Source organism: Bubalus kerabau, chromosome 3, assembly GCF_029407905.1.
Source record: "Bubalus kerabau isolate K-KA32 ecotype Philippines breed swamp buffalo chromosome 3, PCC_UOA_SB_1v2, whole genome shotgun sequence".
In the NCBI taxonomy this organism is placed as follows: Eukaryota; Metazoa; Chordata; class Mammalia; order Artiodactyla; family Bovidae; genus Bubalus; species Bubalus kerabau.
Window position 1 is genome coordinate 185,716,527 of NC_073626.1, and position 16,862 is coordinate 185,733,388.

The following is a 16,862-nucleotide window of genomic DNA, read 5'->3' on the forward strand; positions in this document are numbered from 1 at the left end:
CCCAAGTGTTAGTGATCTGGTAAATTAATTGAATCATATTAAATCTTGAAAATTCAGTTGAAACTTCTGAAAGTGGACAGTAAGTATATGGCTGTTTCAAAGATAGCACTGAAGTAATTCTTTGGCATTTCCTTAGGCTGTGACTTCTGCAAAGTTTTTCTTCTTGGCTAGTGTTGTTAAGTCCCTTTGGGATATAAAGGGAGGGATTGGAGCAGTCCTTGGAGTGTAACTGAAGAGAGATTTTGTCTATAAATCTGTCCTTTTTAAAACAATAATATAAGCTAAGTTACCGTGATGAGAGTAAAACAGAGGACTAAAATAGCCCAGATCATCTGGGCACTGAAAATAATGGCTATCATTTCACTGGATAAAATCCAGACAAGATAGTTTTTACTCATGTTTTTCATATGAATTATTACTCTCTTTGTTTTGATAGCGACATTAGAGGGGAGAAAGTCCATTCTGCCTTTTCCTCCCAAAATTTGTAAAAATTAGACGGTTTTATTGTAAAATCTCAAAGAAAATGTATCAAAAGGAAAGTTTAAAAGTTGTACTTTTAAGTGTTTAAGTTGAAAACTGTGTAACATCAAACAGCTCAGTAGTATCAGAAAACAGTTCAAATTGAATAAAATAATAGGAATAAGAACTAGTTCCGACTGCCTGACTCTTTTCGCATTCTTTAGACAAGTGGCTTTTCTCATAGGCTGTCAGGAGGGGGTGTGATGAAGTCTCACGGGTGCCCTGGCCCTGACGGGGCGTCCTGCACAGGAATTCCTTCCCTGCACTGGATGGGAATGCGGCCTCCTCACAGCCGCAGTGCCCCCAAACCAATGGTTTCCTTTCGCCTCCTTGCAGATTTGCTACGGATGTTTTTTGATTGCCTGTATGACGAGGAGGTGATCTCTGAGGATGCCTTCTACAAGTGGGAGAGCAGCAAGGACCCGGCAGAGCAGAATGGGAAGGGTGTGGCCCTGAAATCTGTCACGGCGTTCTTCACATGGCTGCGGGAAGCAGAAGAGGAGTCTGAGGATAACTAAAACTTCAAATACACAAAACGAAAGAAAAGAAACAATTTAAGTATTTTTTTAAAAAGTTTCACGTCTTCGCCAATCACAGTGCAGCAAGGCCAATTCTCGCAGAAACCCCCACGTGTGCACGAGTGGGAGAGGGGAAAGAGAAAAAAAAGGTGATCATGGAGGAAAAAGGTACTGGAAAAAAAGTAAACTTCAAACCTGAGGGCGGGAGCACTAAAACCAAAATACATGTATTATTTATAGAAAATATTTTCTGTTTTAATCTTTTCTTTTTAAATGAGGACTCATACTTTAAAAAAAAACACATCTGTTTAGCAAAAAAAAAAAACAAAAAAAAAAGTTGAGAACTTTTAATTTATTTTAAGGACTGCAAATGCCAGTGTAATTTTTTAATTTGCAGTTTCTGTAAACAACTTGTATAATAGAAAAGCAGAGAAATAAATTTCCCTCCCCTTCAGATGCACCTCACGTTTGTTTTAAAGCATAGTATTTAGTCCAGATTTGAGAAGGTTTGGGGTGAACAAGGTGAGAAAGATTTTTTTTTTTTTTTTTGGCATCAGATCTTTCTGCCTGCCTCTCAGCTTGCTTCAGAAAATAAAAAAATCACAATAGTAATCAAAACATACATAACCTTGGAACAGAAAGAAATGCTGTGGACCAGAGAACTCCAAGAATTGTTCAAAAAAAAAAGTGCTACCCTGGGAAAAGTACTCTTAATACTTTTGAAATCTTTAGAGCAACTTTAAGGCTTGTAAATACATAGAACAAATATTTAAAAAAAAAAAAAAAAAACAAAAAGAAATTGACTCAGTACTATTTCTTTTCACTTTCAAAATATAAAGAACAAAATAAAGGCAAACATTGCAAGTTTAAAAGAAAGTAAAGTGACTTCTCCTTTTGACAGCTTGCTGCGTGTGCGCCCATCTCTGGGAGGTGCCGTCTGGCTACGTGTTGTCTAATCCAGATCGCTTCTGAGGGCTTGGCGGGGGAGAGTGTGTGTGTCTATGTGTCTGCATTTGGAAAAGGCAAGCTACTTTGTGGGCAAAGGAGGGCACTCATGCTTGGGTAGGGGAGCTTCTCTGAAGCCCAAGGGATGCTTCTTTCCAACACCAAGCAAAAATACATCCTAGGTAGAAACAAACCCAGCAGCACTATAGTAAGTCCCTGAGTGTTCCACTGCATGTGTTTGGATTAGGGACACTACTTCTGTTTGAAACTACCAATACCAGTGACTTTTAAAATCATCACTGCCTCCAGTGCTTAAGAAACCCAAAGATGTCCTTTAAAGAAACCAAAGTTATATTACGCTTCTTAAAATAAGTGAGCATGTGGTTTAAAACCAAACCAATACCACGTGTGAAAATCACATTTACCCCAACTTCAATTTCATGCAAGCCATTCTGGTGAGTATAAAGTGGACTGTGGTTTGGGCCTTTGTTTCTCTGACAGGTATTGGAGTGCTGTGCTGTTCTTTGTTTTGTGTGTGTGTGTGGTTTTTTTTTCCCCTTTGATGAAGTTGTTGTCTCTACAAGTGGCTTTCCATTTCAATTGTTTGTAGGCCATCACCCTACAAATGTATTTATGAAGAAAGCCAGCTGCTCCCAAATACGCAGCCTTGTATTTTGTGTCTGAATAACCCAAGAGTTCTTCTGGCTTCCATCTCTGAAGAAATGCTCATGTTAAGAGACTTGGCGAGACTTGTAATGCACAAGAACAAAATGTTCCATAGCAGTAAAAAGTTCTCTCTCTCAGAATGTAGTTGAACACAGTACAGGATCCCCTTCCATGAGCCCCCAGAGCCCCCTGTGAAGTGGCCGAAGGCTGTTCTCCAAGAACCAAGTCCTGAAAGTCCTGTGACAGAAGGATGACAGCCGCTGTCGTAAGACACGGAGCCTGGAGAGCTGGTTCAGGGTCTGACCGCAGGCTCTGCCTGGGAGCCCTCCAGTGGAAGAAGCAGCTCAATTCTATGTTATTTTGAGTATTAACAGCTGCCAGAACCAAAGTGCAGAGGATTCTGAGCCAGAAATCTCCTGACTGTGATGTAGTTTTACGTGTTGGCAGCACTCACAGGCCGTGGGGGTGGGGCTGGGAAGCAAGGTGGGGACTGCCTTCTGGAAATCAGTGGCTGTTATTTGCAGGGGTCTAGCCAGGAAGGAACTTTGGGTAGCAGTGATAACCTGTTCATCAGTACTTCAGATATGGACAAGTGTAAGGATTGGAGGAAAGAGAAGAATATCAGGGAGAAAATAATTCAAGGGTTGAAAAAAGCTTCAGCTATATAAACATCTGTAGTACAATAACAGAAATAAGTGTCTGCAGTCTCATCTGTAACATGAACTGTGATGAGAAGACTCCAAAGTAACTTCTGGGTAACTTATTGCTTTATATACAGAATGTTAGATGGATTAGCAAGGTTACTAATGGCAAAATATGAGCAGAGTGGGATAACTGATTCACACTTGGACCAGCTGCAGTGCAGAAACACCGTCATGACTCTTCCTCTCTCTGCAGTTTTCTTACTTGAAAGCGAGGTGTGGCGGTGTTGGGTTTAACGTGACAGATGACATGGCAGCGCTGACTCGCCTGCAGCTTCCGCTTTAAAGCTCCTTCACTTTGCCATGAGGTCCATTAAGCTCACTGAAGGTGCGCTATATGCCTGTATTCAAACGAGCTAACTTACAGTGTTTCATTAAGTTTAAATGAGTTTTTTTTCCCTTTCTAGCAAAAGAACATGATGCCCGTTTTCAAAATAAACTCATTTTAGTTCTTGCGAAAACCAACAAGCCAGTTCATAGCTGCATCATGAACTTGTTTCATTCAGTAAATATTTACTGAGCATCTACTCTGTTCTAAGTGCAGGAAATATAACTGAATAAGACAGTCTTTACTCTCATGGAAACTCACATTTTTTATGGAAAATGAAAGCTAGAATTTTACATGTTACATCAGCGTACTGACCCACTAAGAAGTGTCTGCCTTTGTTATGTTGGCAGATCTTTGATTTGGTTTTTGTCTTTTCTTAACATTTCAAAATACATTGTAGGTTATTTACAATTATTAGCCCAAAGATAGTTGTATCTGTTCTAGAAACTCTCTTCAAACAAATTATCATCATGGGTTTTTTGACATTTTTTCTTTCAAGTGACTCCATTCCAGTCAAAAGGATTCTAAGCTAGAAAAAATAGTCTTAGGCTAGTGGATATAATTCTGTGGTTTCATTACTTACGTTTTATTCTTTTTTTTTTTTTTTTTAAATTTTCTTGGCTGTGCCATGCAGTTTGCAGGCGCTCAGTCCCCCGACCAAGGGACTAAACCCTGGCCGTAGAGTGAACGTGCAGAAGACTACCAGAGAACTCCCTAAGTTTTATTCTTTAAAAAAAAACAGGGGGGATCTTTTCACCATCATTTTCACCATGCTATTGGATTGGCCTTTATGCACTCCTTCATTCCCCATTTTGAAGAGAGGAGCATTTTTCCGTTCCTTTTTTTCTTATTGAGATATAGTTCACATACTATAAAATACACCCAGGACTTCCCTGTTGGTCCAGTGACAAAGAATCCGCCTGCCAATGCAGGGGAAATGGGTTCAGACCCTGGTCCGGGAAGGTTCCGCGTGCCACGGGGCAGCTCGGCCTGTGGGCTACAACCACTGAACCTGTGCTCTAGGGCTTGGGAGCCACAAGTCCTGAAGCCCGCGCAGCCTGGAGCCCGTGCTCTGCAGCAAGAGAAGCCACTGCAATGAGAAACCCGTGCCCCACAGTGAAAGAGGGCCGCCGCTCAACCTAACTAGAACCCCAAACACGGGGACAGAGACGCAGTGCAGCCAAAAGGGAATGCGTTTTTAAAGCCACCCGAAATTTACTGTGTTCACCACTGTGCAGCCGTCACCACTCTGATTTCAGAACGTTTTCCTCAAGCCAAAAAGGAACCTGTAATCCTTGAGTCATCTCTCCTCATTCTCTACTCTCCTCAGCCCCTGGGGGCCACTTACTCTTTCTGTGGATTCACATGGATGAAATCATACATTGTATTGCTGTGTGTTTTGACCTTCAATCCAGCGTTTAGCAGATGATCAGACCTCACAAGTGTTTGCAACATCAGGAACCTGACAGTTTGATGTGCTGCTAAGTCGCTTCAGTCGTGTCTGACTCGGTGCGACCCCATAAAGGGCAGCCCTCTAGGCACCTCTGTCCCTGGGATTCTCCACGCAAGAACACTGGAGTGGGTTGCCATTTCCTTCTCCAATGCATGAAAGTGAAAAGTGAAAGTGAAGTCGCTTAGTCGTGCCTGACTCTTAGCGACCCCATGGACTGCAGCCTACCAGACATCCTAGCACGGGCAACTGGTCTCGGGTCGTTTAGACCTCTCATTCAGTGCTACCTGAGTCATTTGTCCTTAGGGTTGCAATTCCCGCGTGAATTAGAGGCTACTACAGCATACCCTGACATTTCAGGTTTTATTTGTCCTCTTCAATGAGGCACATTTGGACATAGTGATTGAGTTCCTGAACAGCTTGAGGCTGCTTACTTGTCATGAGAGTAAAATTACTCATTAAGGAATAAAAAACGCCTTGAAATGGAGCCTCTCCTACTCACTAGAGCTTCCTTGGTGCCTCAGACGGTAAACTGTCTGCAATGCGGGAGACCTGGGTTTGATCCCTGGGTTGGGAAGATCCCCTGGAGAAGGAAATGCAACCCACTCCAGTACTCTTGCCTGGAAAGTCCTGTGGATGGAGGAGCCTGGTAGAAGACAGTCCATGGGGTTGCAAAGAGTCGGGCATGACTGAGTGGCTTCACTTTCACTTTTCTACTCACTCATCCCAATTTATTAGTCTTACAGATGATTGCCTTTCCTATTCAATACACTTGAGCTCCGTAAGTCTCAACATCCTCTAGCAGTTCAGGAAGAGATCCAGTATGTGCTCACTAGCTGCAGAGGCCACAGGTATCCCTCAGAGGGAAAGTGATTACCTGTTAGTGTTAGGATTACCACCCACCCCATGCCCAAAAAGACATCATTGTGTGTTACCAAATCCTGAAGTCCTATGTCAAAGAAACCATGTGCCAAGTGTTTTTAAAAAATGAATATATTATTTGAAATAAATTTAGGCTTATAGAAGAGTTTCAAATCTAGTAGATTCCCATGTACCTTTCATCTAATTCCTTGTTATCATTAATGTCTTCTATTACCAAGGGCTTCCCTTGTGGCTCAGCAGGTAAAGAATCCACCTGCAATGCTTGAGACCTGGGTTCGATCCCTGGTTTGGGAAGATCTAGAGAAGGGGACAGCTACCCACTCCAGTATTTTGGCCTGGAGAATTCCATGAACTGTACAATCCATTTGCTCACAAAGAGTTGGACATGACTGAATGACTTTCACTTACATTACCAGTGGACCTTTATCAGAACTAAGAAGCCAGCATTGGTACTTTGCTGTGAACTAAACTCTAGACCTTGGGTTTCACTACTGCCAAAATCACTGCAGATGGTGATTGCAGTGAAATTAAAAGACGCTTACTCCTTGGAAGGAAAGTTATGGCCAACCTAGATAGCATATTCAAAAGCAGAGACATTACTTTGCCAACAAAGGTCCATCTAGTCAAGGCTCTGGTTTTTCCAGTGGTCATGTATGGATGTGAGAGTTGGACTGTGAAGAAAGCTGAGCCCTGAAGAATTGATGCTTTTGAACTGTGGTGTTGGAGAAGACTCTTGAGAGTCCCTTTGGACTGCAAGGAGATCCAACCAGTCCATTCTGAAGGAGATCAGCCCTGGGATTTCTTTAGAAGGAATGGTGCTAAAGCTGAAACTCCAGTACTTTGGCCACCTCATGTGAAGAGTTGACTCATTGGAAAAGACTCTGATGCTGGGAGGGATTGGGGGCAGGAGGAGAAGGGGACGACAGAGGATGAGATGGCTGGATGGCATCACTGACTCGATGGACGTGAGTCTCAGTGAACTCCGGGAGTTGGTGATGGACAGGGAGGCCTGGCGTGCTGCGATTCATGGGGTGGCAAAGAGTCAGACACGACTGAGCGGCTGAACAGAACTGCCCTTTTTGTCCTCTTTCTCCTGGATGCAATCCAGGACACCACATTGTGTTTAGTCATCATGTATTCTTAGTGTCCTCTGGCCTCTGATAGTTTTTTTATCTTTCCTTGTATGTCATGACCTTGACGTCACTGCTCAGGTATTTTGTAGAATGTTCCTCAGTTGGGTTTGTCTGGTGTTTTTCTCCTGATTGTTGTTCAGTCAATAAGTTGTGTCCAACTCTTTGCAACCCCATGAATTGTAGCATGCCAGGCTTCCCTGTCCATCACTATCTCCCTGAGTTTCCTCACACTCACGTCTGTTGAGTCATTGATGCCATCCAACCATCTCATCCTCTGTTGTCCCCTTCTCCTCCTGCCCTCAATCTTTCCCAGCATCAGGGTCTTTTCCAATAAGTCAGCTCTTCACATCAGGTGGCCAAAGTATTGGAGTTTCAGTTTCAGCATCAGTCCTTCCAATGAATATTCAGGGTTGATTTCCTTTAGGATGGACTGGTTGGATCTCCTTGCAGTCCAAGGGACTCTCAAGAGTCTTCTCCAGCACCACATGATTAGACTAATGTAATGAGTTTGGGATAAAAAGACTTTGTAAGTGAAGTGCCCTTCTCATATCATAACAGGGTATGTGATGCTCCCATGACATCATTGGTGATGTTTCACCTTAACTATGAGGTTATGGTGGTGTTTGCCAGGTCTCCACTCCAAAGTTAGCTTTCTTTTCCCCTTTTCTTACTCTGGTGTGTTTGGAAGCCAGTCACTAACTATCAATTCAGATTCATGTATATTTATTTTATATTTTGAGTTATAATCCAAAACCACATTATTTGGTCAAATAGGTTGTTCCAGCTTTGGCCTTGGGAGCACTTTTGGGTCGATTCATGTGTTTCTTTGACGTTTCTTCATCTGCAGTAAGTGCATTTTAGAGCACTTTGTGACAGTACAAGAAACCGCTACCTATAGAATCAGCCATTCCTTCTAGGAGCCTTGGTTTCTTTTAAGGGAATGGTATTTAGAAACCAAGATCTGGGCGTTGGGTGAGCTCATTACTACTGGTGTGTCTCTGCTTCTTGTTTTGCTGGCACTTTAAACTCTTTTTACTGAAGGTGAGATCTTTCTAGTTTCACAGGAACACTATGGCTTTTTTAAAATACTGCCTCACTTTTTCTGGTGCTCAAAAGACTCCATCCTATAGATAGTACAATTACGTTTTTGCTTATTGTACATAGCAGGGAGAAAGGACTGAAAATACTCCCTCTCTGCCTGTGATGATGATTTAACTTTCCATTAGCTAGCAATATGCAGAAAGTCTATTGTAGTGTACCATACAGAACAGTGTTAAACTGTTGCCTAGATGACTAACTCAGTAATAATAATAATAATAGTTAATATTTAATAGTTATTATTATTAAATAATAATAATGGGAACTAAGTAACCAGAAGTTAACTGACAGTGAAAGTACTGCATACTGAAACTTGATGAGATGCAGCCAAAGCAGTACTTTGAGGTAAATGTAAAGTCTTAGATTTATCCAGTAAACATGAAAGGGTTAAACAAATTAGGCTATCAGAGGAGTCAACTGGGAAAAAAAAAAAAAAGGAAATGTTAGCTGGGTGGGTAGCAAGAGGTCGTACAGAAAGAAGTTGTAAGCCATAGTAGACGAGATGTCCACTGGCGTTGGGATATTTGTGTTCTAATGCTAACACTGCTGTTCACTGGCAATTTGTCCAGTCTCACTTGTATGGGCCGCCACTGTCCTCACTAAAAAGAGTTTACTCTCAGACTTCCCTGGTGTGGTACGGAGGATAAGAGTCCGCCTGCTGATGCAGGGCACGTGGGTTCGATCCCTGGTCTGGGAAGACTCCGTATGCCATAGAGCAACTAAAGCCTGTGTGCCACACTTACTGGAGCCCTCTGCCTGGAGCCTGTGCTCTGCGACAAGAGGAGCCACTGCAGTGAGAAACCCGTGCACTGCGACGAAGGGTAGCCCCTCTTGCCAAAAAGCCTCTGAGCAGCAGCGAAGACCCAGCGCAACCAAAAAAACGTGTTTACTCGTGCCAGCCATCTGAGCACATCCAGAATCACTTTCAGTACTGTTTCCCAAGCTTAACAATGCATTAAGTCTTGGTGAAATACGATATTATTAAACTTTTTGAAGAAGTAAGAGTCACGTACGGATGTGAGAGTTGGACCATAAAGAAGGCTGAGCACCGAAGAATTGATGCTTTCAAACTGTGATGCCAGAGAAGACTCTTGAGTCCCCTGGACTGCAAGATCAAACCAGGAGATCAACCCTGAATATTCACTGCAAGGACTGATGCTCACACTGAAGCTCCAGTACTTTGGCCCCCTGATGTGAAGAGCAGCTCACTGGAAAAGACCCTGGTGCTGGGAAAGATCGAGGGCGGGGGAGAAGGGGACGACGGAAGACGAGATGGTTGGATGGCATCACCAACTCCATGGACATGAGTTTGAGCAAGCTCCAGGAGATGGTGAAGAACAGGGAAGCCTAGCGGGCTGTGGTCCATGGGGTTGGACATGACTGAACAACAATAAGACTATCAAGATTTTCTGAAATTTTCCAGCACTTGAACTTGTTCTAGCAGTGATTTCCTTTCTGACTCTTCTGTTATATTTACCTCTTACTGATAATATGTCTTCTGACCAGGTCCTAGGAAACCATCTTTGGCAAACCTCCACCAGCACTCCTGTCTAACTGCTTCCTAGAACGTCGAGTACTGCGGCTCAGCACTGCTGCATGGTAGATTCACCTGGGAGTTTTCAAAAGTACAAATCTTGGGACTCAACCCTAGGGCAGTTGTTTCTGAATTTCTGGAGATGAAACCTTGGCATCATTTTGTTTTTAAGTTGCCTAGGTGACTCTAATATGAGACCACTGTGGAATAGTGAAAATAACCTGATCTGCCAAATAGTTTAGAGAACAACTTATATTTTCAAGTATTTAAAACATTTTTCAACTGCAAGGTATTGGTTGGACACACAAGTGTGGCATTACAAATGGCACATGTTTTGAAAATACAGAGCTATGGAAGCAGGTAATGGGCGCCCTGTATAAACCAGGGGCTTGGGGTATGCTTCCTTTAGAAAGAGAATTTTAAACTGAGAAGTCTAAAAAATTAAACAGTTATGGGATGGGTTCAAGTAGACAAAATCATGAGTGCAAAGGAGATGCAGGGTATATTTGAAAAATGAAGCAAGAGTGCCAGGGATGGTGAGAGTTCATTCTCACATGCAAAAGTAGAATTTGAACATGACGTATGACAAATTAATCCAGACAAACCCTTTCTGGACTAAAGGATGAAAGTACTTTTTGAAAATTGCCTTATACTGTCAATTCAGTAACATTTGCTGGAGACCTACCATCACTGCTTTGTGTGTGTGCTTGCTTTCTTTTTTTAAAAAATAAGTTCTCACTTAGGAATGGCAGTAGTTTTTCATCATTTAATGATCCACAGCCCCAAAATTTAGCAACACGGTGGACTGGACTAGCTTCTGGCTCTTTGGAAAGCAGTTTAAGGTTGCTGCTGCTGCCATTGTTCAGGCACTTCAGTCGTGTCTGACTCTGTGTGACTCTATGGACTGTAGCCCACCAGGCTCCTCTGTCCATTAGATTTTACAGGCAAGAGTACTTAGAGTGGGGGCCATGCCGTCCTCCAAAGGATCTTCCTGACCCAGGGATCAAACCCAGGTCTCCTCCGTTGCAGGCAGATTCTTTACTGCTGAGCCACCAGGGAAGCCCATATCTAAGATTAAGGTCATTGAAAGTATGGACCTTAGACTGGCAGAATCAGTATCAACTGTGAGCACATCAGAAATGCCCATACACAGACCCTAACCTACTAAATCAGAATCTGAAGGAATGGAAGGAGCCCAAGAAACTTTTAACAAGCTCTCAGGCACACTGAAGTTTGAGAACTACCGCCTAAGGAACACTTTGTATCCCTGCCAGTTTACAAAGCTCTTCACCAAAAGCTAATTAAAAATAACTGCTATTTGTAAAACATTTCAGTTCAGTTCATTCGCTTAGTCTTGTCTGACTCTGCAACCCCAGGGACTGCAGCACACCAGGCTTCCCTGTCCATCACCAACTCCTGGAGCTTGCTCAAACTCATGTCCATTGAGTCAGTGATACCATCCAACCATCTCATCCTCTGTCATCCCCTTCTCCTGCCCTCAAATTGCCAAGCATCAGGGTCTTTTCCAATGAGTCAGTTCTTCACATCAGGTGGCCAAATTATTGGCGTTTCAACTTCAGCATCAGTCCTTCCAATGAATATTCAGGACTGAATCCTTTAGGATGGACTGGTTCAATCTCCTTGCAGTCCAAGGGACTCTCAAGAATCTTCTCCAACACCACAGTTCAAAAGCATCAGTTCTTTGGCACTCAGCTTTCTTTATGGTCCAACTCTCACATCCATACATGACTACTGGAAAAACCATACCTTTGACTAGACGGACCTTTGTTGGCAAAGTAATGTCTCTGCTTTTTAATATGCTGTCTAGGTTGATCATAACTTTCCTTCCAAGGAGTAAGCGTCTTTTAATTTCATGGCTGCAATCACCATCTGCAGTGATTTTGGAGCCCCCCAGAAATAAAGTCTGTCACTGTTTCCATTGTTTCCCCATCTATTTGCCATGAAGTGATGGGACCACATGCCATGATCTTAAGTTTTCTGAATGTTGAGCTTTAAGCGAGCTTTTTCACTCTCTTTCACTTTCATCAAGAGGCTCTTTAGTTCTTCTTCGCTTTCTGCCATAAGGGTGGTGTCATCTGCATATCTGAGGTGATTGATATTTCTCCCAGCAATCTTGATTCCGGCTTGTGCTTCTTCCAGCCCAGCGTTTCTCATGATGTACTACTCTGCATATAAGTTAAATAAGCAGGGTGACAATATACAGCCTTGACGTACTCCTTTCCCAATTTGGAACCAGTCTGTTGTTCCATGTCCAGTTCTAACTGTTGCTTCTTAACCTGCATACAGATTTCTCAGGAGGTAGATAAGGTGGTCTAGTTTTCCACAGTTTGTTGTGATCCACACAGTCAAAGGCTTTGGTGTAGTCAATAAACCAGATGTTTTTCTGGAACTCTTTTGCTTTTTGGATGATCCAACGAATGTTGGATCTCTGGTTTGATTTGATCTCTGGTTCCTCTGTCTTTTATACATCCAGCTTGAACATCTGGAAGTTCACGGTTCGTGTACTGTTGAAGCCTGGCTTGGAGAATTTTGAGCATTACTTTGCTGGCATGTGAGATGAGTGCAATTGTGTGGTAGTTTGAACATTGTTTGGGATTGGAATGAAAACTGACCTTTTCCAGTCCTGGGGCCACTGCTGAGTTTTCCAAATTTGCTGGCATCGAGTGCAGCACTTTCACAGCATTATCTTTCAGGATTTGAAATAGTTCAACTGGAATTCCATCACCTACGCTAGCTTTGTTCATAGTAATGCTTCTTAAGGCCCACTTGACTTCCCCTTCCAGGCTGTCTGGCTCTAGGTGAGTGATCACACCATTGTGATTATCTGGGTCGTGAAGATCTTTTTTGTACAGTTCTATGTATTCTTGCCACCTCTTAATATCTTTTTCTTCTGTTAAGTCCATACCAATTCTGTCCTAGAAATAGAGCCCATCTTTGCATGAAATGTTCCCTTGGTATCGCTAATTTTCTTGAAGACATCTCTAGTCTTTCCCATTCTATTTTTCTCCTCTATTTCTTTGCCTTGATCACTGAGGAAGGCTTTCTTATCTCTCCCTGCTATTATTTGGAACTCTGCATTCAGATGGGTGTATCTTTCCTTTTCTCCCTTGCTTTTATCTTCTCTTCTTTTCTCAGCTATTTTAAGACCTCCTCAGACAAGCATTTTGCCCTTTTGCATTTCTTTTTCGTGGGAATGGTCTTGATCACTGTCTCCTGTACAATGTCATGAAAACATTTAGGCTTTGCTTTCTCATCTGTAATACAAAAATACTAAGCCCTTTCTACATCTGTATGACTTGGTGTCATCTAATTCAGTCTTTGCACTAGCCCTCTGGTACATATATAAGTTGGTACTGCTTGCTTTCAACAGTAGGGATCTAAATGCCACAGAAGTTTTGTACCTAGCAAGCGTTTAGCGCTGAGACTCACAAACTGGGTTTTTTTGGAAGGCAGTGATTTCCCAAATATATTCTCTTTCACCACCAGAAGTCTTTATTCTACACTTGGGAAAATGGTATAGTGGATATTCATTGGAGTATTGGAATTGGAAAAACAGAGTCTTTAATGCAACCCTGCCTGGGTTGTTTCCTCATCTGTAAACACCATCCACCTCAGTAAGGTGGTTTTGAGGATTAATTAAAGGAAAGATAAAGCCCCCAGCATTCTTCCTGGATCACCTGGGGCCTGTCCTCCCTGTGTCCAAAGTTCTCTTTCTATCACATTCTGCAACCCTAGTCATAAGGAGAAGGCAGTGGCAACCCCCTCCAGTACTCTTGCCTGGAAAGTCCCATGGACGGAGGAGCTTGGTAGGCTGCAGTCCATGGGGTCACACAGAGTCGGACACGATAGAAGCGAACCCTAGTCACAGCCACATACGATATTGCACTGCAGTCATTAACTGTAGATCATGGTTCGCCCATCCGTGTTTCTCTACTGTTGTGTAGTTCAGTTTTTTTTTTTTTAATTGTTGTGTTTTCCCTAGGATGCCCTGAAATCTCAGGCTTCTCTGACAGATAAGAGATAGGAGATTTAGCAGCTTTTACTTTCCACTTTTCCTAGGATTCAATAAGAAAGGCATTGAAAAAAAGGCAAAACATCTTTTGGGGGCATAAATTAATGGTATTCTTTGCAAGTTACACATTGCCCTACCTATGACAGAAAGAAAAAATAACTAGTTTTTGCTATAAAACCATAACAAACTACTAAAAATACCAAGTACTTAAAAATACATTCTGGAAAAAACGCGTATGATGTCATATACAGCTCTGCCCTTGTTCCTAATGTTGGAGATGCTAACTACTTTGGATAAAGAGACAGCTATGCTAGCTGGTTAGACTAAATTTCAGGATTTTAAAAATTATCATAGACTCATTCAAGTAGAGTGTAAAGCAGAGACACAAAAATGTCAAATTTGAACATTTGAAATTTATGCCTTTTTGGTCAAAATGTTTTTTCTGTTGGGAAGAACAAAGACATCACTGATAAATCAAAATTTAAATTTTAAAAGTTGAACTAACAATCTGAGTCTCAATCTTGATATGCTGCTCTTTCCAAACTTCGGGCTGAAAGTTTGACAACCTTGCTGCAAGTTATTTCAGGAATAATCAAAGCCGATGTTTTATGGTATTTTCCCTTTTTGAAAAAACTTCATTTTCTCACCACTGTGCAGTTTCACTTTGTTTTATAACAGGGAAAGATCCTTTCCGTCACCATTTTTTTGGGACTCCAGTTTTGTTTTGTTTTTTTAACAAACGGGTCCAATTTAATGATTCTTTTAAAAATATCTTTTGTCTCCAATCACAAATTTTTATTCGTGTCTTCCTTTAAATTACTGGGTTTTATTGGAGGGGAAATCTTTCTCTTTAAAGAAACTCTCTCAAACTTCCCCATGAAGGAAAGATGTGTTATGGTGACGAACTCATTTTGCTGGGTGGGACTAGCCTGGTTTAAAAACTGAAGGTCCTGCCTCACACTAACTCAACCTCCTCGCGGCAGGTAAACCATGATAGTCCACCACCCTGGCTGTCACTGATCTGTCACTTAATCTCCTACCACCATCACAGGCCTGGTTCCCCTCATCTTCCTGCAAGTAAGATTTGCCCTTAGTCACAAAGTAGTTGTAGAGGGAGAAAATAGTACTGTTGGCAAATTTGCTTCATATTACAACTGTCAACACTGGATATATTTTTTTAGTTAAGTTTGGCAAATCAAGACTGTCCTTATAATGTCTAAAATGTGGTTTTCTTGCTTCTGGTGTTTAAAAGCGGGGAAGGATGGTTCAACACAGTTCCCAAAAACTGACATGAGCCAGACTTGAAAGCAAATCCTATTTCTTTCCCTAAGAGATGCAGGACCAAGTGCCTTAAGGACCTTGATTAGCCACCTGTAATGACATTCCCAAGAGTTTTTGTTACTTTGAAGACTGAATTGTAACTTTAGCCAATATATCAGCCACTTCAAACTTTAAAGGACAGCTTTTAAAACTTACCCTCCTCAAAATGATAGTAAACTCTTGGCATTAACCCTTTTCAGATCTCTTCAAGGAGCTAGAAACATTGACTCCAATATAACACCAGAGGGCTAATGACATCTGGGACAGAGGCTCTCAAACTGTGAATGGCAAAATTAATGGATTTCATCCAGCATTGTAAATATATATATTATACACACACACACACACACACACACACACACACACATGGGGGGAGAACTTATGAGGGTAAATGTTATTTTGTAAAGTTTATTTGGTTTGTATATTCTGATATATGATCCTTTATCCAAAACAATTGGGATCAGACATATTTTAGACTCAGAATTTTTCAAAGTTTAGAAAGAAGTGTTTCATTTTGATGACTACTAGGATGAATGGAGTTAAAATTATTGTCACCAGTGAGTAGAATAAAGTGCGGCACTGGCAGAGGAGGATCCGGGGTTGTTCAGTTCAGTTCAGTTCAGTCGCTCAGTCGTGTCCGACTCTTTGCGACCCCATGAATCGCAGCACGCCAGGCCTCCCTGTCCATCACCAACTCCCGGAGTTCACTCAGACTCACGTCCAGAGTTGTTACTTATCTCTAAACCAGGGATAAGTAAGCTTGGCCTAAACTCTCTAAACTTGGCCTCAGGAAATAAATAATAAAAGAGAAAAACCATTAAAGGAGTAGCAGTGGTGAAGTGATATTAAATGTTTTATCAGCCTCCGTGGTTTTTGGGTGTTTTTTTTTGGCCTAATAGTATAAATTGTTCTCTTGCCATCCGTTTTCAAGCTGCAACCAAATCTGAGAGTCATTTCCAGTCTTCCTGGCTGGAAACCAGAAAAGTCAAGTGACCCCAAGTCCTACTAGAACCGTACCTTCTTAAGGAACCAATCTCCAGCCAGGCTTTTGGTTACTTCTGTGTGAAATTACAGAAGTAATTGGCCTTGATTTGTGGGGAAAATACAGACAGACTTGCTAGGAACAGAAACATCTCTTCCCACCAGACAATCAGGAATTATTCTTCAAACGTCTGTTTTAACACGCAGTAGAATGTGAGTAAATAGGTGGATGTATCTTTCATGCTCAACCTCAGGAGGCAGTGTCATAGCTCTGGTCTGGAATATTCCTGGAACCTGAAATTGCTTTAACTTCTATCCTTATACCTAAATCTCCAAAGTCACATTGTTTTGTTTTTCTATACAAAACACAACCTTTTAGCCTAACAGACTTAAGTATCACTTAGTGAAGAATAGCAAAAAAAAAAAAAATCTATTGCGTTGACAACAGGCCATGAAGTCTGCAGAACTTGCTAACGTTTCAACAGGGACTTGGCGTCTGAAAAAAATGGATGTTTTTGTCGAAAACTAAAGATGCTGCCAGAGAAGGCAATGGCACCCCACTCCAGTACTCTTGCCTGGAAAATCCCATGGGCGGAGGAGCCTGGTGGGCTGCAGTCCATGGGGTCGCGAAGAGTCGGACACGACCGAGCGACTTGACTTTCACTTTTCACGCATTGGAGCAGGAAATGGCAACCCACTCCAGTGTTCTTGCCTGGAGAATCCCAGGGACGCAGGAGCCTGGTGGGCTGCCGTC

General features: G+C 42.1%; 1 protein-coding gene across 18 annotated transcripts in view; it reads left to right on the forward strand.

Moving 5' to 3' along the window:
• The window catches only part of EIF4G3 (eukaryotic translation initiation factor 4 gamma 3), a 350,697-nt gene extending 348,779 nt beyond the window's left edge, over positions 1 to 1,918 (forward strand). For all 18 annotated transcript variants that reach the window (XM_055574250.1, XM_055574252.1, XM_055574253.1 and 15 more), the window contains one exon: positions 856 to 1,918. In XM_055574250.1, coding sequence (XP_055430225.1) covers positions 856 to 1,037 — 182 coding nt within the window. In that variant the 3' untranslated portion in view covers positions 1,038 to 1,918. The remainder of the gene's footprint in view (positions 1 to 855) is intronic.
• Positions 1,919 to 16,862: the final 14,944 nt, after the last annotated feature.